The sequence below is a fragment of the Lethenteron reissneri genome, chromosome 43 (genome assembly GCF_015708825.2).
Source record: "Lethenteron reissneri isolate LAM-NWPU_2019-01 chromosome 43, ASM1570882v1, whole genome shotgun sequence".
Taxonomy (NCBI): domain Eukaryota; kingdom Metazoa; phylum Chordata; class Hyperoartia; order Petromyzontiformes; family Petromyzontidae; genus Lethenteron; species Lethenteron reissneri.
The window spans coordinates 3,369,092-3,394,457 of record NC_083821.1 but is presented as its reverse complement, the minus strand read 5'-3'; the positions used below and the strand labels follow the sequence as shown (position 1 = coordinate 3,394,457).

At 50.1% G+C, this 25,366-nt stretch overlaps 1 protein-coding gene across 1 annotated transcript in view; it reads left to right on the top strand.

The window, feature by feature from the left end:
* Positions 1-25,366, top strand: part of LOC133353368 (collagen alpha-1(XXI) chain-like) — a 134,681-nt gene that overhangs the window by 86,463 nt on the left and 22,852 nt on the right. Inside the window, exons 20-22 of the mRNA XM_061569560.1 lie at positions 14,258-14,302; positions 15,105-15,158; positions 16,209-16,262. Coding sequence (XP_061425544.1) covers positions 14,258-14,302; positions 15,105-15,158; positions 16,209-16,262 — 153 coding nt within the window. The remainder of the gene's footprint in view (positions 1-14,257; positions 14,303-15,104; positions 15,159-16,208; positions 16,263-25,366) is intronic.

Sequence of the window (25,366 nt, the reverse complement as noted above, 5' to 3'; positions counted from 1 at the left end):
CTGTCTCTGTCTCTCTCGCGCGTTTTCGACTCTTCGTTTGGCGAGTAAGCTGGTGGCCCACAATTGATTCTGACATCGTTCCAGCCAGATCCGGCCCAGCCACTAAGCGACCCTTGCAATTGCAAAGGGCCCCGTGACCAGCAGAGGGCCTCCTAGAGTCACTGCTAGCGAGTGGGTGAAAAAAAATCCTACATCAAAGAGGCCTCCAACCAAATTTTGCTTAGGGCCCCCAAAGGTCTAGGGCCGGTTCTGGTTCCAGCCGGCGGGCGCTATCCCAGCGCAGCATTCTAACTCAGGTTGGAACTGCTGCGCCACCGCTCCGACCCCATTCCTCCACCCCCCCCCACCCCCCCTAAGAAGCCCATTCATTGAAATGTTTTCTTTTATAACGCGAAACCAAAATGCTGGAACAGAAAAATGTAATAAATTTGGGTCGTTATTCAAACGTGGAATTTACGGTGCGAATACGCCGCCGCTGTAATGGGATAACACGTATTTATAGAGTCGGTAACAGAGTCGCAAGTGTTTTTGAGCGTTAATTTTCCGTGTTGCTTTAAATTCGACACTCGTTTAATTTGCGTCCATTTATCAACGGCAATGCTTTTATTTACATATATGGGTGAGTGTGGTGGGGGGGAGGTACTAACTTACAAAAATCAACGAGAAGGGGGCCCGTATTTAAGCGCCGCAGTCTCGAGGGAATGTACAACTGATGCCGACCTCGGCAACACCTAACTACACATTTGGGTCGGGGCGTCGTTCCACCACCGGGCCCTGGCACAGCGCGCACGGCGAACTCCGCGAGAAGTCGTAAATGGCGCCGGATGAATCTGCATTCCACAAAAAAGCCAAGGTGGGTGGCTTTGCTTTTGATTTATAACTTAGGCATGAAGGGCTTATGCTATTAGCCTCGGCAAAACTAAAAAGAAAATCAAAGCGATTTCCTACTCAAATGAGTAATGAGGTGGTGGTCACCCGCCCCCCCCCCCCATTTAAAGTCTTTGGTGGAAATTCCACATTCCTACGGTGTTGAAAGAGTCCATCCATAGGACACAAACAGTGTTGACGAACCCACAAAGTGGTACTTATTTTATCATCTGCCGTGAGGTGATTGGTTGAGCCAACCTGGTCCGAGATCCTGAACCCCCGCCCTCCCTCCACCCATGCCAACACCGCAGTTGTTGGGCACTCCCCACCACTTGCGAGATTGTGGAGCGTGGAAGAGTAGGCCAACTGCTCTCTAACGGGATGTTCTCGAGAGCTCCCCGCGGTGCCGGGAGAACTGTGTTCATTACTTAGCCGTCATCACTGGACTTCTGCCGAGAGCGGCCCTTTTTTTAAATTTAATATTCATTTTGTAACCGGAGCAATGGAGTCACTCAGGAACGGACCCCTTCGGAACCGTGTCCTGTGGGGCTGCCGGGTGTCCACCACCTCGGTCCGTTATTCCCCCCGTTGTAAGCGCTTCGCTCGCAGTCTCGTTTCATTCCGCAGAGTCGGTCTCATTTTGCAGCAACGCCGCCGTTGTTGCCGTTGTTGATGTTGTTGTTGTTGTCGTCGTCGTCGTCGTTGTTGTAGTTGTTGTTGTTGTTGTTGTTTTACAAACGAGAGTGATCGAGGTGGCGTTTTTCTCGCGAGTGGCATCTTGGGTGTGATGTCGCGCTCTGCGCAAGTCGGTTCTCGTCCGACGAAACAAACTCGACGTATTGTGTCAACGGTTCGCTCCGCACGGTTTCAAGTTTCAAGTTTAATTTATTAGGTACAAGCCCTGTGAGCCATTCGGCTCTTGAATCGGGTGCAACCGCAACAACAAAAAAAACATAAACATGATTAAAAAAACATCTTAAAGTGCGAAATGCAAAATAATGATAGTGACGTCCACAACTTTGTCCATCCACAGCTGAATGAGTATGTTCCAATCCCGTGTGGTTCATTGAGCGGGGTTGTCTGACCATACTTCACCGCGTTGTGAAGGGATTGGGGGGGGGGGGGCACACAGTCCGGTACGGATGTCACTCGCCACTGGTGTTAGCCGCGGCCAGGAATAATCGCACTCCAGTTGCTGGACTCATAGCACTTGTCCCATCGCTACCCCAGTAGCCAACATCCCCGAGTATAAATCTCCACGTCGCCGCACGTGGTCCTCGCTTGGGCGGAGCAGCGAAGTGCGAACTTCGCCTCCATCCTAGCGGTCCCGACGCGCCGATTTTGTGGTCCAAGCTCGCGGAGTTTCGGTGTTACTCCTCCCGTTCGCGTTCGGCGTAATGGTGCCGTGCTCGCGTCGTGTTGCAATAATTAAAGACAACTAAGTAAATCCCGATTTAAAGCTTTCGTGACTGCAGGGATTCATCTTCTTGGTTCGTTCGGTAAAGTCACGTAGAAGGAAAATAATAAAATAATAAAAATAAACCATCATAAAATTATTCTCACGAAACGTCGTGAGAATTATTTGTGAAAATTGTTTATTATGTTTTATTTTTATTATTTTATTATTTTCCTTCTACGTGACTTTACCAAAAGAACCAAGAAGACAACTAAGTAACTCAACTAATCCCCTCCGATTCCTGCATAGACGCATAAGGTGGTTCTGTTTAGCTCACTTCAGACCAAAGCGACATCTCGCCTTTCAATGCCAATATTAACCCGGCAGCATTTGTCCATTGTGTTTAAGCTAACACTATCGGGACAATGTTTTGACCTCGTGGGTCTCCTCGGCAGAGTCCGTTCCACCGTTTAAAAAAATAAAAAATAACATTCCACTGTCAGAGATTGCCAGTGTTGCTTCTGAAGTTGTGAGTTATTCGCTTCCTGCCTCATTCTTGTTTAGCGTTTCCCCGCGTTTCGTCGGCGCTCGCTCGGAGACGCGCTTTAAAGTTCCCCGTTCAGCTCTGCAGTTGTCTCCTTCCCGCTTTTCGTACGGTCACTCCATGTGACAACAATTAACTGTGGCAGAACAAAAAAAAACACACACGCACGCAGAGCACACAATCGAGCAATGGTCAGCGTAGTAGGGCATCTGTGAACGCGAAGATGTGAAAATGTTCCGTTTTATGGGGAGAGACGCTTTCAAATGTGGGAATGTGGGAATGTGATGTGTGGGTTACGGTCTTACTTCGCCGATTTAGAGCCATTTTGCATTGAACGAGATGCAACACTGCGCTTTGTTCACGAAGCCCATGGAGATGCGAAACGTTGTACGATCCATACTATCGGTGTTTTGTTTTTGTGTTAGATCGCGTAAAATATATAAATGTGTCGTTAAACCCGCCACCGCCCGACGCAGCCAATTAGTAAGGTTTTGTAAAACAGAACGTGCCAATTCGTGACTAGTACAGCACACCTGCGTATTGGAGAGCAAATCCACAACATTGACAATCTGAGTACGACGTTTCGCCAGTAATTGCAACCAGCTTCATCAGGCGACGGACAGATTCGTGTACAACGGCACCCTAATTCAGAGCAGCGGCGTCGGCATTGCTGTTCGACTTGAATAACTCACGTTATCACATCAAATTTACTAATATTTTCCACAATTGGTTAGTTTAGATTGTATATAGTTGTTATTCACCTGAGGACGGCTGTTTGCGTTGTGGCCGAAACGTCGTGAGAATTATTTTATTATGTTTTATTTTTATTATTTTATTATTTCCATCCCACGTGACTTTTCCGAAAGAACCAAGAAGATGAATCCCTGCAGTCACGAAAGCTTTAAATCGAAATTCATGTTTGTATATGTACACAGTGTTTTGTTTACATACCGTAGCCTCATAGCGTGGAAGAGTAGTGCCAAAATGTACCCTCCACAGGGAGCCATATCGAGCTCCAGGTGAAAGGAGGTAATAATTGGAGGACTGAAATCTTGCACCTTCATCGTCCGCTTTGTTACGTAAGGTAAAACAAATTGTGCCTAACCGTTAAGCGTATGTTAACAACAACAAAAAACCACGGTTGCCCAGTCTTGCCACGCATATGGCAATACGCAGAGTAATTAACACAATACGTTCTTTTTTTAACATTGTAAACTAAGGATTGAAGCGAATTGCTACTACGTTGTAACGCTGGGGTGCCTGGACTTGCGCTCTCCACCACCACCACCTCCACCACTACCACCATCTCCACCACCATCTCCACCACCTCCACCACCATCTCCACCACCATCTCCACCAACACCTCCACCACCACCACCACCTCCACCACTTCCACCACCACCTCCACCACCCCCACCACTTCCACCACCACCACCTCCACCACCTCCACCACCACCTCCACCACCACCCATGCCTCTGTCCACCCAGCCCAGCGGCAATAAACACTGCAGTTGAATCGATCGGCGGCAGGTCGCGTGGATGCTCCCACCCATCTCCCTGGATGTGCGTTGAAGAGCAAACCCAAATGCCGCTTCCAGAGCCCCAACTAACGGAGGCGCCCTTCCGCCAGCGGTGGCGCGAGCGAGCCATTGCAGGGGCTGCGCTTTTGCCGTTTAACTGACCACGTGGTGATTTCGGCCACCGTGTGGGTTTGTACATTCCATTCAAATGTGTTCGTTACCGAAGTTGCTTTGGAATCAGTTACAGGTTCCTGACTTTCAGAACCAGTAACCTGCTCGGTAAACGGTTACCGATTATCGTTCAGCAACCCAGTTCCAGTAAATAATAACAATAATGGGTTTTTTTCAGCCCTTTGTGAATGCACTGCTGGATGAAGGCCTCCCCCATGCTGTGTCATTTGCCGGGCTTAGTTTTTTGGCCGGACTTCACCGCGCTGGCCAGCGGTGTGGGTCGATTGCGGGAACCCTCGTCCCGTCGAGATATCACTCACTGGCTGATGTGTAACCACGCTCGGAAACCTGGGGCTCACCACTCCTGTCACATGTACCGTGCTCTGAAACGAAGACATTATTTTCGTTCGTCCTTGAGCCTAAATGTGCTACGTATTATCGATTAAATTTAATACCCAGCCCCTTCCGTTACCTCCACAATGGGTTTAGGGTCATCTATAAACTCAGTTTCTGTCACTTGGGTTTATGTTTTTTAAACAGCAACAATCGCACGGCACTTTCAGCCAACTCCACGTCAGCCAAAATAAATTGACTCCAGAAAGGGGGGGAGGGCGCGGGGGTGGGGGGGAGCGGCTGGGGGGCCGGGGTGGGGAACTGGAAAAAGAAGCCTCCCATCGTCCCCTACACACCACGGACAAATATAAATTAAAGGCGCAGCCCTGCAATGCCTGCTCAAGCCACTGCTGGTGGAAGGGCCTCTGAAGGGTTATATTTATTGTGGCCTCCTCTTCCATGCTAGCCAGACGCATTGGAAGAGTTGCGAGCACCCACAACGTACCACGCGACACGCGGCCTGCGTTCTACTAACCGTGCTGAACCCATTCACGCCACCGGGTGAACAGTGGCGTTGGCGAGATGTTAACTCCCTCGCCTGGTGTGCCGGAGGTCCTGGGTTTGATCCCGACCCTGACGCCTGCTGCTGTATATTTGGAGTTTGTGTGTGTGTGTCTCTCTCATCACCATCACGGTGGCTAGGAGATGTTAACTCCCTCGCCTGGTATGCAGGAGGTCGTGGGTTTGATCCCGACCCTGACGCCTGCTGCTGTATATTGGTAGTTTGCGTGTCTCTCTCCACCGTGGCCGCTTGGATTTTTCTCCGGGTCCTATGGTTTTTTCCCCCAAAGTTAGAATCAACAACACGCGTTCAGAGCATTTGGCTGCTATGAATCTGCACGTGATAAGCCACTTCGTTGAGCTATCATTAGTGGCCAGGTAAAAGAGCTACATAGCTCAGTGGGCCTAAACATTCGTAGTTTAGATAAAGGCGGTGGGCGAGGTGGGATTCAATAATTGCTTCAAATGCCGCGCCGGGAAATTAAACTGGATTGTAAGTCCAGTGCCGTAAACTATTGCACCAGGGCAGTTAGTAACCCCTGTGGACGCATAAGTGAGCGTGGAAATAAATAAATAAGGGCGGACTTTACACAAAACTATAAATCACGTAGGGTAAACATGTGCACCTCAAGGAGCGTCTTAAAAGGTCTCGCGTCGGACAGAATTTTCTGTCGGTTGTTTCGACTTTTTTTTATGAATGCTTGCGCGCAAAAAATGAAGAAAAAAAAATCTTTCCGTGCGTAATGAGATCTTTGTTTGTGTGTGTGTGTTCGTGTGTGTGTGTGTTCGTGTTCGTGTGCGTGTGTTCGTGTTCGTATGCGTGTGTTCGTGTGTGTTTCGTGCCTCTTGGGGGGGAGGTCTTAATGAAAACCATCGCCAAATCCTAGTGACGTGCGCGCAGCATGCATCTCTGCTGCAGTAGCATTTTTTTGTTTGCGATGCTCGTGCGGTGCTGTGCATAAAAAAAATTGTGTGTGTATATATATATAAAATGCCATAAATAAATAAAAATGTTATTCAGTTGCCAGAATCTGCAAATCATTATGTGACCTTCCAGAAGATAAAAAAGAAGGATAAAAAAAAACTCAACCCATAACCATTCCCATGTTTTATTTATTGAAGTAGCTACTTTGGTTCAGCTTTTTGATGGAGTCATTTGGAGATGCACATTATCAGCTACCGACTGCTCATCTATTTTTTTTTACGTGGGCGACGAGAAGCAGATGGCCCTCTGTCAGAATGAGACAGACCGCGATTTCAGCGGGCCGAGAAAACGAATTCGTCACCACGCAACGCCACCTCGAATCTTCACACATCGGAGATTGCGCCGATGCAACAACGGGCGAGCTACGTTAGACGGCGGGGCAGTGGCGGCGGCGGTGATGGCTGCTGCAAAAATTATCTTTAGTGGAACCCATTTTCAATTGTAATTAAACGCGAGCGAGATGACGGCCTGCGGCCTGGACGACGGGAGAACTGTAGGCAAATGTGGCTTTCTTGGAAGTCGGCGCTCCGACCATTCTGTGCATCGCTTTGTCGTCTTCGCGAAGCTGTGGCCCCTTGAGCCGCTCGGGTGCCCCGAGCATTTTTTCGTTGTTGCTTGGTTTGTTCGCGCCCAGCCGCTTGCCACTGGTGGCCGGCTCGCACTCTCGTGTCGGGTCCCTAAGAATCAGTGATGTACAACGGGTGCTCCACTTTAATTTCAAGTTCAAGTTCATTTATTAGGTATAGCCCTGTGAGCCATTCGGCTCTTGAATCTAGAAGATGTTTGCGTAATTTACTCACCGATATTGACGCTTCGTGAGCGGAATGCGTTTTTCTCTTCTTCTTCAATTTTTTCACGAAGCGGTAATTTGTCGCGGGTAATAATATCCGCGCCGACGCTCCACCGGGTAATTTTAGAGGGGTTCTCTGTGCTTTCTCAGAGGGTGGTAATTGCCCGGAGAAAGCGGTGTCGAAATGCCCTTCGCGGCACGTGCCAACAATGGTTGCTACCGCGTCACCCTGACGCTCGCCCGTGACCTCTTCTCGTGCCGTCCCTACCCGTAAACACCTTCGCTTGCGCGTTCGTTTCTCAGCGCTCGGTGTCGCCGGTTCAATCCAACCTCCCGGCGCGGCAGCTGAAGCGACGGTGCGAGAATCTCCAACCCCGCTCCCGCCTCCGTCCACCCAACAGCATATGTACAAGGGCATGATGTCGGGCCACGGTCATTCGATCGGCATAAGGTGGCGTGAAGTGGTGGGGTTAAGCGTGAGTCCTCGTTAGAGGCGCTGCCTTTAGTTGGAGCCCCTTCTGTCAGCAGTGGCCACGAGCGGGCAATCGCAGAGCTACCGCCTTCACCCAGAGCCGTCCGTTAGGGTTATGGGCGAATCGGGCAGACTGCCCTGGGCCCCGCGCTTTGGTGGGGTGGGGGGGGGGGTCCCGGGCCCCATACCCCTCACCCCCACATGGTTTTCCCTGCCTCCAACTATTCTCCGCGCCGCTGCACGTTTTCCACCGCTTTTCACTCTGCCGATGGTGATCACAGCCGGAGTCTCATTTAGCTCTGTGGGTCGTGGCCACCGCATGAATTTGAAACACGTGTTTTCTGTTTGGTGGCATTGGATGTGCTGTAAGTCCGTGCACGCGCGCGCGTGTGTGTGCGTAGTTGTGGTGCAGCGGTGTGCCTCGCAGGCTGCACCACACAACCGGCCACCTGAGTTAGATTCCCTCTCGCCCACTGCCCCCCCCCCCCTTTCAACGCACACTCACCGGCATGGTGAAGTATAGTCAAATAACCCCTCGTGAGCAATGTCGGGAAGCATTCGCCTGGCAATGTCCCTCGTTGTTGCTGACTAAAAAATGGAGTGGGTCGCATCCACCACGGTTAGTACATGACACCACGGAACCCAGAGAGCTGAGTTAGATTCCCGGCCACGGCTAAACAACCACAAAAATCAGTCATGAGCAGTGCAGTATCTGAACCAGGTGTGGGCCTCCCCGAGGGTTAACTCAGCCTTAAATGAGGACCTAACGCAGTCGGTAAGCATCAAAGGAGCCTCTTGGGCGCTGTGCTGGCCACACCACCCGATCACGTGTGAATTGTCGCTTGCCCTCATCGCCTCTGCCTAGCACTAAAGTGCAAACAATGGAATCAAAATTATTTAAATATATTCCACAGGTATTGCGATTTTTGCACCCATAAACGGCACAACGCACACACATAGTGCACGTACGTGGTGTGCGTGCATGATGTGCATGCACGATGTATCATGTATGTTGATTAACTGTGAAAAAAACTACCAAAAATAGATATCCATTGTAATTTGCATGACTACATTAAATTACGGCTAAGAACAATGTTAGAAACATGCACCTCCGCCGCCACCACAACCGCCACCAACCCAAATATAGATATCGTATTTTTTTTTATTAATTAAAAATAATGTTATAAGCATGCACCACCGCCGCCACCACAACCGCCACCAACCCAAATATAAATATCGTATTTTTAAAGAATTATAATTAATTATAACGTTACGAGCACGGCACCACCGCCGTATAGCAGGAGGTCTGTTCATCTGCACGCAAACTCCCGCAGCTTTAACCACCGCATACGGCCCTCGCTCTCGCTCGCTCGCTCGCTCTCTCGCTGTCTGTGCGAGAACTCTCCGTCGTATAATTACTTGGCGTGTGGCTGTGAGGATGACGATGATTTTTTTTTTTTCATTTCTTTCTTTCTTTCTAAAAAGCCCACAAAACTCTTTGACGCAAGTTCTGCCCTGACCGAAAAAGAAGTCGGGAGTGGAATTAAAGTTAATGGAGGTTAATGATCGCAGCAGGCGAAAGGGAAAAGTTAATTACTCCTCGACTGCAATCCTCCTGGACAAATGACGGTGGTGCCGTGGCCATTGGGGAGGCCTGTGGGAAATTATCCGGCTCACCCCCACGCCCCCCCACTAGGGCGGACACGGTCCGCGTGTCGTACGCATGGTGCGCGTATTTCCTGGACAACTGGCAGGGTTTAGGTTTCTCCGTACCTAAGGAGAGCGTGGGGGGGTGGGGGTGGGCGGTGCATGTCATACGTACGTAGGATGAGGTTCGGATGTCATCATTTCGTTTTTCTCACGGCACATTTCCAAATGTCCAATTTGGATTTAGAATTTTGCAGACGGCACATTGCTACAACTGCATGGTTGATGTACGAGATTGATGAGGGGAAGTGATATTTCTAAATTATCAAACCTTGAATTGGAATTGTTTGCGTGAACTTCAGTCAGTAAAACAAACGACGAATTTGGCACTATGAGACATCTCCTTTGCCAGTGGCAAAATATAGTAGTAGGGTTTTACCCTTTAAACTGGTACAAAACTGACACCTTTATACAAGACATCAGAGTTGTTTCTTTTTGTTTGCATTTTGACTGCTTGTGTTGTGATTATTGTAAACATGATGCCTTGTATAAAGGTGTCAGTTTTGTACCAGTTTAAATGGTAAAAACATATTACTATATTTTGCCACTGGTAAAGGAGATGTCTCATAGTGTAAATGCTTACCCCGAGCTCTCAATACTCTGATAGTGCACTGTTTTTGAGTTGTACGCCTTTTGGTGTCATCTGGACCAAAACCAATGGAGATTAGGCTCTAAGGAAAGCTGCCTCGGGTGTGGACCAATCAACTTCAAGGACAGTGCATATTATTATCATTATCAGAGTTGTTTCTTTTTGTTTGCATTTTGACTACTTGTGTTGTGGTTATTGCAAACATGATGCCTTGTATAAAGGTGTCAGTTTTGTACCAGTTTAAAGAGTAAAACCCTACTACGACGAATGTGACGTCAGGGAATTGAAGCTACTTCACACGTTTAAGATCAATCAAAACTTATTTTTTCGGGGGGGTTGCGACTCGGCACAATTACTAGATATTTAAGATTGATCTGAAAGATGCCAATACGTCGCTTATATAGAACCATCATACCTTGCAGCACTGTTCAATTTCATCCAGCAGTGGATTGGTAAAGGGCTGTACACTTGTATTAATATCACCAACATTCATATATTACCCTAACTTCATTATACCATTGAGACGAAACTTTATTCTGCGGTGGCCTCATGGTGAAGGCGTTCCCTCTCAACGATCATCAAAGTGTTTATCAGTCCATCCGTAGTGATGATGAGTTAAAAGCTGGCCACAATTGACCAAAAACGACCTTCCATTTGTGAGTTAAGTGCTCTACACGATGCTTGCAAAAAAGGAGTTGAAAGCCAAGCGGCTGATTTCTGTAGCTTCATCGTCACCAGCCATGGTCAGTCCACTGCTGGATTAATGCCTCCCTACACCGTCTGCCATTTCTCTGCAATACACCCGGGATCTTCGCATGAGCCGATTTCATCGCTCCATCTCTTCGCCCCACGGCTAAAAGAACACATTCATGTTGTGCAATAAATTAGTGTACGTATGTTGAACTTCTTTTGAAACCGTACGTATAACAAACGGGCCACGAACTGTTAAATCAGCCTCTGGGCATTCTCAGTGGCATAGGAGCGTGGTTGGCATGGGCCCTGGTGCTAGGAATGAATTGGTGGAGGGCCCTGCCCAGTTACCGCCCTCACCCCTCTTTGTGACCTGGCACCAGGGCCTCTCTGGCCCATCGGGCCTGGTGCAATTGCACCACCGCCTCTACATTCGATAGCTGCGCCACCAAACCAATGTTCTCCAGCAGGAAACCCTGGCACCATCTTCAACTTTACGAGTGTCATCTGCCAAGTGCGTTTCGTCACCTTGCGATCGACCGTGACTGCGCGTTGTACGTTCGGGAGAACGTCCTGACTCGAGGTGTAAATGTTGCGTGGTTTACTCTCCAACACACAACCGGCGTGCTTAAGTAGTAGCTCATTTGGCACTTTTGGCTTACGTGACAAACATGACAAACCTGACGAATTGGCCGTGTTGGGTGGCGGCGGGTTTAACGATGCATTTATATTCACACGATCTAACCTAAAAACATGCACGCGCCAATAAAAAAACTTTGTTACGGATAGAACGTTGATGTTATCTTTGTCAAGGCCAGGCTGTATATCACACCTGAGCAGGGAGGTATGGTGCTCCTGCCAGGAACGTGGGGTTCAGACTTCAAAAATAGAAGCGGTCGGGGTGACCGCCGGTGGCTCAAGGGGATCCAGGCGTCTCCGAGCTGGCTCCAGCTGAGATCCCGCATCTGGATATCAGGTTCGGCTGCCCCGTGATGACACACCGAGTGAGTTAACCGGTCCCAGCCTCGTCACCGATAACTGCGCAGGAGACAGCAAAACACATTTTGGGAGGGTGAAGCATTTTTTTCCAGCTATCCAAGTAGCATGGTTGGCTACATACGGTACGAAAGAAGTTCAACATACAAAGACAAAGATCCCCTGTGCATCCTTAACAGACTGTAGGGGCAAGTGCTTTTAGCGACTAGCACCTATCAAGGTCGGCACAGCACATGAGGGGGTGGGTGGCCAGCACCATAACGAGGCCGCCTTTGTCTCCCTCGTGGTGATGTTTACACACACCGCACCCGGGTAGTCATTTGAGGCAGAGTCGACCTAGGGGATGCCCAGGACCGGTTCAGATAATCGTCACTGGCGTTGGCCATGAGTGGGAATCGAACTCGGGCGGCCGGATTTTTAGTGCCGCGCTCCAAACGCGACGCGACCGCTCCATACGTACAACAGACATGAATACAATTTGGCAACATTTCCCACATCTGTCAATTCAACAAAGAACAAGTGAAATCACAGATCGATTGGCCGGTTGTGGCTACGTTGCTGCCACTTGTAGAGGCAGCAGCGAGGGTTGATGGATCACCGCGCACACACAGATGCCGTCAAACTCCATTCCCGTGTGCATCGAGGAGGAGCCATATCCTGGCTCGCCAGGGGGCGGCAGTGCAGCAAGTGGACTAATCGCCATCACGTGTCCATCTTGTGCGGGGATAGAGTCACACCCCGCCACCCCACGGCGTATCCCACCCCTCTCTGCCACCCTTCTCGTCCTTGCCGCGCGTTTTCTCCCGAGTGTGGTGGGTGAGGGGGCAGACGACACAGCTACGGCAGTCGCACACGGACGGCATGGACACAGCCCCGGTTGCATAGCCAACAGTGGCCGGCATCCAAAAAGTTGGTGAACGTGATCTGCGTAGATGTACAGCACCCTTTGTCAATCCACTGCTGGATGAAGGCCCCCATGGGGGGTTGCTTCGAACGTCGTTCTTCACCGCACTGGTCGGAGGGAGCTATTTGGGTAAGATATGGTATCCGGGACCGGCTCAAAAGTATCGCGTGCCACTGCTGTTAGCCGTGGTCTCCAGGCTTGCCAGAAATATTTGACAGTACCCAATAAGCGGTTAAGGTGCGGGTACTCGCACCTCTTGCAAGACGTCCGGCCAGCGTGTGCGCGTGGAAGAGTAGGCCAAACGACCCACTGCGAGCGCCCTCCTGAGCTCCCACCTTTCCTGAAGCCCTTCTGCCAGCGGTGACCTCCAGCGAGAGATGTAAACGGCCGCCCCCTTTTAACCTCTGTGAGTTGTACCCGACGGACGGGCTGCCCTCGATCCCTTACGGCCGCGAACCCGCGTCGACCACCCCGCAGGACGAACGAGCGCAACGACGATCGTTTGGTTCGCGTTGCGAAGAACGCATCCGGGACAGCCGGTTTGCGGGAACAAAACGAGCCCCTGGGTTTATCGTTATTTATTGCTTGTCACGCTCAGGCAAACACTCGCGCGGCGTAAGCCGGTAAAGCCGCGGCGGCGTTTTCGAACGGGGCAACTGGGGACCGCGCGATACTCGGCAACGAGAGGCCGCTGGGAAGCCTTGTCGGCCCCGCGCCACGGCAGGAACTGTTTACCGAGGCGTCGCTGCAAATCACGTCGTCGCGACGGAACAACACGGCGGAATATTTCGCGATGCGATGACTCCAGTTTTTCAATCGTGTTGCCACCCTTTTATTGGCGGCATGTTTTCGCGCTTCGCTCAAATGTTCTTCGACTGCGGTTCGCCCGGCACGAGCCTGCCATGAGTCTATAAACTCGGGAGTGGAAATGATAAGAAAAGAAACAGGTTTAATTATTAATTAATTGTAGATTCCATGAGAGGGCAAAAGTGTGATCTGCGGCGCGTTCGACGCCCCCATTGAGGGTTCACTCAGCCCCGTCGCCATTCCCTGCCGGGGAGTCGATCAAACAGGAGTCGCCCCCTTGGAGGAAAAGTCAACAGTGGCCATCCTGCGGATAGACTCGTCCCCGCCATGAGGACAAGTGGAATTTCCACCGCTGGCATCAGAGGCTGCGAGCAGGAGATAAGCAATGCTCATTCGAGCCGGACAAAATAAAAACACTTTGGCTCACACGTGAGAATTAACAAAAAAAATAGAAAATAAATCGTGAGCCTTTTGCAAGCCCAGGGCCTTACCGATAAGCCATTGTCGGGGCAATTGCTTGAGGGGTGGTAGTGGCGACTGACCTGTGCGTATGTGTTGTGTGTGTTGTTACGTGTTGTGTGTATGTTGTGTGTGTGTTATGTGTTTTATGTTATGTGTTCCCCAGAGCAGTAGTGCAGCGGTTAGCGTGCTATGCTCTGAACCCATCAACACGGGATCGATTTCCGCTCACGGCCAACATTGGTTACGATTATCTGAACTGGTCCTGAGCCTCCCCAAGGTCTGTTCAGCCTCAAATGAGTACTTGGTGGATTGTGCAAACAATCGCCACTGGGGAGTCAGAGGCGGCCGGGCGTGGTGCTGGCAACCCACCCCTTCGTATGCCATGGGTGATGCTACTCGCTAACAGCACTTGCCCCAACACTCTGTTGAGGCTACATGCGTGATCTTTGTCTTTGTTCCCCAGGGCATGCCAGGGATTCCGGGCAGCAATGGGCCTCCGGGCCAGAACGTGAGTCTACCTACACATGCACCGCACCGCTCGGGGACGCGCTTTTGCTTATTGCCGCCGTTGCAAAGATGTGCGAGGAACACGATCCACACGCGTCGACAGGTGGCTGCCCGTGAACCGCGTTTCGCCACGAGGGGAATTCTCAACGCGGCCGCACCCATTCCGGAATCGCCCTTAGAGTCCCGTCCCTCCCGAGGTCGTGAGCGCCGAAATTTATTAATGACGGCGTTTTTTGTTTTTTTTTAGGAACGAAAGATTCGTGGGAAAAAATGTTGAGTTGTATGCCGACAGATGGCATTATCTTGCCAATTACACAATTCACCTGTGTGGCTTGAAAATAAGTTGTATATAAATGTATAATACGATGTCCCCGGCCGAATGGCCCCTCTTAGTAGCACGCCCATCATGGTGTTAATTGTGCTTGTGATCGGCTGCCAACGCAGCAGCAGCATCAGTGGCGTCAGCGTCACCGAATAATGATCTGCATTTTTTTCCAGCACGAGTCTTCGTTTTTCTTTCTTTCGAAGCACTTCTTTGGCCACATTCTCATCGGTGCATTCGTCACGGCAAATGCGATCTCGCGTTATTTAGGAAAAAAAAAACATTATCGAATTGCCTTCATAGGTGCTCGCTAACAGCACTTGCCCCTACAGTCTGTTAAGGCTATACAGGGGATATTTGTCTTTGTCTGTGTGTGTCTATGTGTCTGTGTGTGTCTGTGTGTCTGTGTGTGTCTGTGTGTCTGTGTGTGTCTGTGTGTCTGTGTGTATGTGTGTCTGTCTGTGCTGGATGCACCTGGCAGGGAGAGTTTGGCTCTGCTGGCCCACCAGGAGAGAGGGGGCCCCCAGGTGTGATGGTACGTGACTCCTGTTCAGCCGGCGGTTCGCACAGAGGTCACCTCCAGCTCCCGCTTTTACCATGCACAGCGCTTCAATCAATCAATCAAACTTCATTTCTAGAGCACTATTCGTGCACGAAATGCAATGCGTAGTGCTTTACAGGCATGAACAATGAAAGTGAAATTGTAGGGCAAAATAAAATCACGTTGTAACAAATTTCTAGCGAAGACATGATCAAAATAGCACATTATGAAAATCCGAATTGAAAGCAAGTTTAAAAAAGTAAGTTTTTATTTTAAAAGTGCTTAATGATTCTGAAGCCCTCAGGCGAGGACTGTCAACACGAAAAGTGTCTTCTCCCTCGGGTTTGGATCCTGGCCTTTGGGACAACTAAAAGACCAGTACTCAAGAGGATCAGAGGGATCTTGGCTCAATGGATGTGTTCACACCCTTGCTATCATCATCATCACTGTCGTCGTCATCATCATCAGCCATGGTCAATCCGCAGCTGGATGAAGGCTCACCGAGAGAATATGCCCCTTGTGCTACAGCCAATGTGTTCCAAGGAATGGAATGCATCCAAGATGGCCTTGTCATCAGCACAGTTTAATCGCTGAAGGAATATATAGCCCATAACGCTACACAGCAGCACGTAATAGAGTTATTTTTGATAAATTAATACACGAATTTTTTTTACAACTATTAATCACAGCTGCTGAGCAGGGGCCTAAAAAACTCCAAACTCCCAGCAGTCAGCAACAAACCGCACTATTAATGTTGTACTAGATAAGAGTTCTATTCTTGGTTCTTTCGGTAAAGTCACGTAGAAGGGAAATAATAAAATAATAAAAATTCAACAACAAAAATTTCACACCTGAAAAATGAGCCGATTGCATTTCCAATATGACTTTCAAATGATAGCCCCCTTTACCTGGGTTCAGGCCCCTTGGGTCCGGGATCACAGATTCTGCGCAGGAGTGAACGTGATGATGAGAAGTGCGTTGTCAGTGATGCGGAGTGTCCACTGCACAGGGTGCTGGAGCGTCCTCTCTCCTTTTTTGCCCCAGGGGATCGATGGCCTGCCAGGACATCACGGTCCAAGAGGCCCCAAGGGCATGAAGGTGAGCGAACGTACTTTGGTACAATTTTCCATGTGGGACATTTTTTGGTTTTAATTGTATGTTCATTCATCGCACCTCCAATTGGCACGGCTTGGCTAAGTACGGTGCGAAAGAGGTTCATTATTGTGCAATATTATTTTGTTGAAAATATATAGACAGAGAGAGAGAGAGCACTTTAGCTCATGGCACTTTGCACGGTTTTAAAAGAAAAGGTAACACAAACGGAGTGGCTTAGATTGGCAGGGCGTCTGGTAGTGAGACTAACCATTCAGAGGTCTCACACAGCAGTGGCGGTCGCCCGCGTCCGAGAACAGCAGCCCGCTGAAGCAGACACCGCCGAACTACTTCTGAGATCCCTTCAAGTGACCCCCATGATCCACGCAGAGTCGTGTGAGACCATCGAAGGGATTTCGATTTAAAGCTTTCGTGACTGCAGGGATTCATCTTCTTGGTTTTTTCGGTAAAGTCACGTAGAAGGGAAATAATAAAATAATACAAATAATAATTATTATTAAATAACACGTAATAATTATTTGTATTATTTTATTATTTCCCTTCTACGTGACTTTACCATCGAAGGGATGTTTATAATTCTCGGAGCTGGAATGTGTTTTCCAAATTAAAGTGAAAATCCAATTTTAATGTGAAGTCATTGGTTGCTGCAGACCTTAGTAACCATTAACTTGCTACACTTGAAAAGCCGGTTTCATCACAGGCACCTCTTTTCATCTTTAGATTTTATATATCACTTTACAATAGTGGGAGGGGGGGTTAAAAACGCTTCGGGAGGTTGGCAGATGTTGAAAGGCTTCCATAAATGAGTGTACAAACATAAATCTTAAGGTGGAATGCGTGGCAATGTGATGTGATGCAAAATTCTTGGCTCGTAAATTCAATTCCAGTTTACGGACAAATGTTCCATAATTTGGTAGGTAAGTCGGTCGCACGGGGGGCGGGGGGGGTGGGCTCTAACATTTTTATATTCGAGTAAAAAAATGTTGACAATGTACACGGCTGGGGCAGAATGTACGATACACAAAAGCAGATTGCATCGTCGCTCATTCTGCTGAGCGTCTTGACGTCCGTTTCAAGCTTGATTAACGCCGACCGTGTCGTGCCGCCCTCTCTTGGCATTTGTATGCCCCCCCCCCCCACAGCGCCCCCCCCCCACCCATCTGCTGGGTGGGGGAGCCGGGGGGGTGGCTAATGGCCAGCCGTGTAGGTCACACTTACACGGCTGGCCATTATGGTTGAGCCTGGAAATCACGATCACGATTTCTAGATTTGAAGCTTTCGTGACTGCAAGGAGTCATACTCTTAGGTTTTTTCGGTAAAGTCACGTAGGTAAAATAAAATAATAATGAATGAAAATAACTAAATTAATTTAGCTATTTTCATTTATTATAATTGTATTATTATTTTATTTCATTATTATTATTTTTTGCCTACGTGACTTTACCAAAAAAACCTAAGAGTACAATCACGATTGTGGCCACTAGATCCACGGTTTAAGCCGTGTGCCGGAATATAATAACCAATCTCAATAATAACCTCGATAATAACAACGCTGACCTTTTAGATATGTATGCAGGAAAGCTTCACTTAAATAGCAAGATGTGTTGTGTGTGTGCGTTCAGTGTTGGGATGTCTTTGTAGGGGCTGCCTCCGTTTCCACTGCAGACTAAATCCGCACCTATTTCTCAGCCACCACTGGGTCCGTTGTCGGCACCGTGCAGCTAACGCCGCTGTGATACAGTTCAACACGCGGTGGCAGATCTCGCTACGAATCATTTCCTGCCCCCCGAACACAGACGCCAACTTTTTTCGCGGTACCAATACCCCGGACAAGTTGCAGTCTCGCGATCGGAAAGTTTGCGAATTCAAATCGTCGTCGGGGCGGGGGTTGACTCAACTCGTCATCCTTATTGGGGGGGGGGGGGGTCGATAAATCACGTACCACTCTTTGGGGGAAGTCAACAGTGGTTCTCCTCTGGATAATCTTGTCCAGGCCATAGGAATGTGCAATTTCCACCACTGTCTCGGGGCTGTTAACAGGAGATGAGCCACCGTCTCAATGCTTCGTTTAAACTGCAAATCGCTTGGGCTGATAGCCACTTGGACGAACCCAAACACATTCCTGCGGAGGGAGCTGGTAGGAACGTTGGGTTGCTCGGTCAATGGCCAGGGTCAACGGCGGCGTGGTGTATTCCACAAATATGCCTGACTGTGAGGGCGGGCACAAGCCGGCGTGAGTAGGTTAAACGTTGAGTTTTATAAGGGCACCACGGGGTGACCAGCCCCTCCCCACCCAGCCCCACCCCTCCCACCCCCCACCCAGCCCCACCTTCCCCACCCAGCCTCTCCCCACCCTCCCCACCCAGCCCCCCCCTCCCCACCCAGCCCATCATCTCCTCCCCACCCAGCCCCACCCTCCCCATCCAGCCCCTCCCCACCCTCCCCACCCAGCCCCTCCCTCCCCACCCAGCCCCTCCCTGCACGACGGACACAATAATCCTCTGTGGGCTGGTGTAACCAAGAGGTTCCTACCAGTATTAGGGTGTTAATTCTCTGCACCAGGCAGGGTGGTGACACGTGGCATTGTGGCTTCGTAAGTCTGCTGTAAATAAAGGCACGTGTAAGCAGGCGGGTCAGCAAACGCACGTACACGTTCGTACGCCAACTAGCACGCGTACGCTTTGAATAGAATCCACGGCCTTGTTCAGGGCAATGGCTTGTGTCAGCTCTCAGCCACTACAACAACACAAAACGAGGGCAGAAAAATATCAAATCTCGACACGTTGGTCACGTGCCATTGTGTATGTCTGTTTTTTCTATCTGTCAAGCTCTGTTCGTTGTCACACGTGGCTGACACTGCCACCGGCCCCACGTTGTTGCCGTTAATGCGTTCGCGTCGTCCCGCTGGCTTTTTCTGTTATTTTGTTTTGTTATTCTGCAGTCCGGCCTCGGTTTCCGTGTTATCGTATCGCCGGCAGCAAAAGAGAAAAAAAAATTCCAAAAAAAAGGAAAGAAAAACAACGCGTGGCGTCGTGCCACTGCGATAGCGAAGAGCGGACGGAGTCACTTGATTAGAAGATGTTTTTCCTTTTTCTCCAAGTGGAGTCTCATTCCATGCGGGACTGTGAGGCATGGAGACAGCATTTTCATCAGACAGTTGATAACACCATAGCTGCTGCAGCTGCTGCAGCTGCTGCTGATGATGAAGAGATGCCAGTTAGACTAAGCAGATCTTTTGTCGAAGGGAGACCTTGAAACGAGCACTACTGTGGCTGTGCTTGTGGGACTGCTCACCTTCTTGGGGCAGCTCGGCTGGCAGTGGGGGGTGGGGGGGAGTGTGTGTGCCGCGACCTGGTGCCATGAATCGTTGCCACGAGCTGGTGCCGCAAGTCGTTGCCAAGTCGTTGCCACGAGTCATTGCAGAGGCCAGAAACCAGGGCATAGTTTTTACGTGACGCCGCATCGCCCAAGCCCCCCCAACTCCCTACCCCCCCCCCTCCTCTGACAGCTCCGGAACACATCGCCGTGCCATGTAGCATAGCGCTTGGCAGCGGAGGAAGGGCGGCGGCGGTTGCGGTGACGCCTCGCAGCGAGAAGGGGGCCCCGGGTTCGATTCCTCGACCCCGGGAGGCGCCTCTCTGCGGTGCTTTCTTCCCCTGTTCGGCAGTCGGGCTTCTTCTCATAGCTCAAAGAAAACAAACAAAAGAAATAAAATCACCTGCGTGTCGTGAAATGAACTTGAGTCAGACACCCCAGTGCTAATAAAATGACACCGCAAGCTACTCAAAGTGGACCGAGTCCACCCACAGCTGGGATTTGAACTCGTAAACCTCCGCTCGCCTGAACCAATTCACCGCCCTTTATGGGGCGTCACGGTGGCGAGATGTTAACTCCCTCGCCTGGTGTGCAGGAGGTCGTGGGTTCTATCCCTGACGCCCGTTGTGTATTTGGAGTTTGCGTGTCTCTCTCTCTCTCTCTCTTTCCCGGTGGTCGCGTGGATATTTTTCCTCCGGGTCCTCCGGTTTTTCCCTCCGCCGTTTAGAATCGACGTCACCCGTCTCCTCGAGCATTTGGCTGCTACAAATTTCCACGCGACGATGAAGCCACTTCGTTGACCTACCACTCGCGCTAGCCCGGTTTGCTTCGGGTGAAAACAAAATAAGTAGCTAATAGCTCGGTGGGCCTTTACCTGGTAACAATTGTTTTGTTTTTTTAACATGAACAGCGGCTCGCCACCCACGTCAATGCAAAGCCACCCGACGCAGATTATTTTTAAATCCAGTTCACTTGCTTGCTTGCTTGCGCGCTTACGACCGTGCAAATATTTCGGTCGTTTTTTAACCCACTTCCCGTGATCCAATCGAGCTGACATTGTGCACACAGACTCGTTGTGCGTGACAATTTATTTTCGTGAAAAAAATGTCTTTAACTTTACACTTTTTAGGGAGAAAAAAATTATATTTAATTACCAATTGCTTAATGGTGGCAGGCAATCATCTGACCCATAGGTGGCAGCCATCTCAAGCCAGAGGACGAGAGGACTCTAGCCGCCACGCATATAAAGGATTTATAGTGAAAAACTTTGTTTTTACGGGTTAATTTTTTTTGTTTGGCCCTGTGAGCCGCAATGGAAAAGAGACGTGGAGACGTGGCCGCCCCTTTCCGGTCGGCCGCTCCTCTGGCAGAGAGGGAGCCGTAAGCTTCAAGGGGACCTCGCCTCCCGGCACCGATTGCTACGAGCACGCCAAATTGGCGGCACTCGGCCCGCGGTTTCATTCTTGGAAACCCGCATGATGTCATTGGAGAGAGACTCGCATGCGCGCGCGCGTGTGTGTGTATGTGTGGGTTGGTTGGTTGGTTGGGGGGGGTTCTTTATGTTACTCTGTCGTCTCTTTCTGCCGCGCGAGCCGGCAAAATCGACAGCCGGTTGCTGCGTGATACCTTAAGTTCCGACTCGGCTGACTGTGCCGGCATTTTGGCGATGGGAGGGATCGTTGGTCGTACGGTGGCTTGCGGCTGCTGCTGCTGCTGCTTTTTCTGATGATGCTGCCACTGCTGCTGCTGCTTCTTTTGCTAATGCTGCTGATGATGCTGCATTTTGCTATTGCTGTTAATGATAATGCTAATGCTGCTGATGATGCTGCTGCTTTTGCTAATGCTGTTGATGATCCAGCTGATGCTTATGATGCTGCTGCCGCTACTGCTGCTGCAGCTTTTGCTAACGACGCTACTAATGCTAATGGTGCTCCTACCACTACTGCTGCTGCTGCTGCTTTTGCTAATGCCGCTGCTGATGATGCTGATGACGACGATGCTGCCGCTATCACTGCTGTGGCTGCAGCTGCTCCCTAAAGCCACTCACAATAAAACTCCCTACACATGTTAGCGATGCCATTGGCCAGATATGCTAAGTTTTTTTCGTATATTTTTTTAACTGATCGATCGTTTCTGTGCCCGTAAGCGTCGCAAGATTAACACGTTCATCCGTTTACGCGTGCGTCCTCGTGTTTCTGGGGGCACACTGCGTCGTCCAGTCAACTCCCCCAATTAAATACTGAGCCTCCATTGATGGGCTGGCTTGACAGCTTGGTTTAAAAACCTCGTGACAGCCCGTTTAGTCTGTGGGCCACAGCAGAAATTGGTTACCGCACACATAAGGTGGCAAGCCCGATTTAATTATACGGCTGACAAGCGTGAATTATTTAGAAACCCAGTCATGTGATATAGCACGTAATTCACCGCTATTGAACAAATCAGAATCATGAGAATTTTTATTTATACTGGCAGAACCCAACGAGCTGGACAACTTCTTTTCACAGATGTCCAGTAGGGACACGAGGTCAGAACAATACAACAATAAACAATACGAAAACACGATAGGAGTGCAATGCATAGGGAATGTAAACAAATCACTTAAAAATATATACAAATTAAACTTATTTTTATCTTACCAGGTAAAGACCAATGAGCTATTAGATTATTGTTCGGAAGCGACCTTTCCACAAATGATAGCTCAACGAAGTGGCTTATCATGTGCAAATTTATGGCAGCAAAATCATCTAAATAATCTAAACGCATGCTGATTCTAATTGTGGAGGGGAAAACCCGGGGGATCCGGAGGAAAAAAGTCAACGAGACCACCACGGGGAGCTCTGAGCGACGCAAATTCCAAATATACAGCAGCAGGCGTCAGGGTTGGGATCGAACCCATGACCTCCTGCACACCAGGCGAGGTAGTTAGCATCTCCTAGCCACCGTGGTGATGATGATGAGAGAGACGAGCAAACTCCAAATATACAGCAGCAGGCGTCAGGGTCGGGTACGAACCCATGACCTCCTGCATACCAGGCGAGGTAGTTCACTTCTCTGAGCCACAGTGATGATGATGAGAGAGAGAGAGACACCGCAAACTCCAAATCTACAGCAGTAGGCGTCAGGGTCGGGATCGAATCGGGCCACAGCGGAATGGATTGAAACAACTACACGAGATGCCACCTAAAGTGAAGCCGACGAGCGCAATATCCGGTCTGTGTTCGTGGACTCATTAATTCATGGACTCCGGGAAACGCAGCGAGAAACAGAGGCACGAAGATGCGGCGTCGAGATCGTGAGAGAGCGACGTGAACCCGCAGGCATCCGTGCGCTTGTAAGGCAAAGGCAAAGGTGCAGCAGACGGAATCGAACCGGCGACCTCCTGGATTGCTTAAGGCCGTTGTGCTGCTAACCGTGACACCACCGCTGTGGCAACCACGCCCTTCCACCCACCCTCACCACGCCCTTCCACCCACCCCCACCACGCCCTTCCACCCACCCCAACACGCCCTTCCACCCACCCCCACCACGCCCTTCCACCCACCCCAACACGCCCTTCCACCCACCCTCACCACGCCCTTCCACCCACCCCCACCACGCCCTTCCACCCACCCTCACCACGCCCTTCCACCCACCCTCACCACGCCCTTCCACCCACCCCCACCACGCCCTTCCACCCACCCTCACCACGCCCTTCCACCCACCCTCACCACGCCCTTCCACCCACCCCCACCACGCCCTTCCACCCACCCTCACCACGCCCTTCCACCCACCCCCACCACGCCCTTCCACCCACCCCCACCACCCCTTTCCACCCACCCTCACCGCGCCCTTCCACCCACCCCCACTGCTCCCTTCCACCCACCACCCCCTTCCACCCACCCCCACCACCCCCTTCCACCCACCCTTACCACGCCCTTCCACCCACCCCCACCACGCCCTTCCACCCACCCCCACCACCCCTTTCCACCCACCCCCACCACGCCCTTCCACCCACCCCCACTGCTCCCTTCCACCCACCACTCCCTTCCACCCACCCCCACCACCCCCTTCCACCCACCTCCACCGCCCCCTTCCACCCACCCCCACCACCCCCTTCCACCCACCCCCACCGCCCCCTTCCACCCACCCCCACAACCCCCTTCCACCCACCACCACCCACCACCAGTGCCGGATTATCCTCATAACAAAAGTAGCTACATATGTAGTAGCTACGGGCCCCGCACTTTCAAGGGCCCCGCGCTAAATGCTTTCAAGCTATCAATTCCGGTTCAGTGATTCTGCACTTGCTCTATTACTATAGTACTATACTGCCTTCAACTTTTATGAACGACTGGGTGTTTAAGGTTAGCGATTTGTCGTATTATCTGGCTGATAGCAAATGAAAAGATACAATTACTTTACTATGCAAATAAAAAACATTATTTTAATATTTGTGTTATTTTAAATTTAGGGCCCCTTTATAACATATGCTACAGGCCTCGCACTCGCTTTATCCGGCACTGCCCACCACCCCCTCCCTCCCTACCCCCACCCCCCTAAAAAAAGCCGTAGCATTGAAAGATGTAGCCGTAGCATGGATTGTAGCGTGAATGTAAACAGCGCGATACTTACGGAAACATTGCACGCAAATCGTGTCGAGCCGCGTGGGAGTTTTTTTTTATTTTTGGTTCCACTTGTCTGTTTTTTTTTCTTTCAAATCTCTTCTTACTCAGATGTTTATATCAAGCGAGTTGTGTTACGGTGGGAAGGGGGAGAGAGAAAGAAATCACGTTTGAGAAGTACAAATGCGGAATAACAGGCGTGCAACGTTCAGCCCACTTGGCTCATCGCGCGTGCTCCAGAAATCCATCAAAATCGGGGAACCGATTGGGATCTGGATTCCTGCACCGTCGGTGTCTCTCCGCGCGAGCGCCTCCAACAAAAACTTCCAATTAATTATTTCCCCGCCGGCCGTCGTCCAAGACAAAGCCTCTTGGATGCCTTCCCTCCCTTTGTCTCGGTCGGCTGACCACCGACTCGCCACTCGCGCCCCAGCGACGGAGAAACCGATTCCGTTTAAGCAAAAAAAAACATTATGAGACATCTCCTTTACCAGTGGCAAAATATAGTATTAGGATTTTACCCTTTAAACTGGTACAAAACTGACACCTTTATACAAGGCATCATGTTTGCAATAACCACAACACAAGCAGTCAAAATGCAAACAGAAAGAAACAACTCTGATAATGGTAATGATATGCACTGTCCTTGAAGTTGATTGCTCCACACCTAGTCTCCATTGGTGTTGGACCAGATGACGCCTTTTGGCGTCATCTGGTCCAACCCCAATGGAGACTAGGCTCTAAGAAAAGCTGTCTCGGGTGTGGACCAATCAACTTCAAGGACAATGCATATCATTACCATTATCAGAGTTGTTTCTTTTTGTTTGCATTTTGACTGCTTGTGTTGTGGTTATTGCAAACATGATGCCTTGTATAAAGGTGTCAGTTTTGTACCAGTTTAAAGGCTAAAAACCTAATACAAAAAAAACGTTTTAACACGTCGTGTAGAGCTGTCGAGAGAACGGTTACCGTGGTGGTTATCGTTGTTGTGAAACGTGTCTCCCCCTTCGCATCGTGAATTTGGTGCGGTGATCACCTCCCGTTTTACTGCCCTGAGCCAGTTGTGGAAATTGCACATTCCTATGGCGGGGGTGGAAAAGAGGGTGGGGGAGTCAAAGGCGTCGGACAGCGACTGTCTTGAAACACAAATATTATTTTACCGCAATTTTTTCC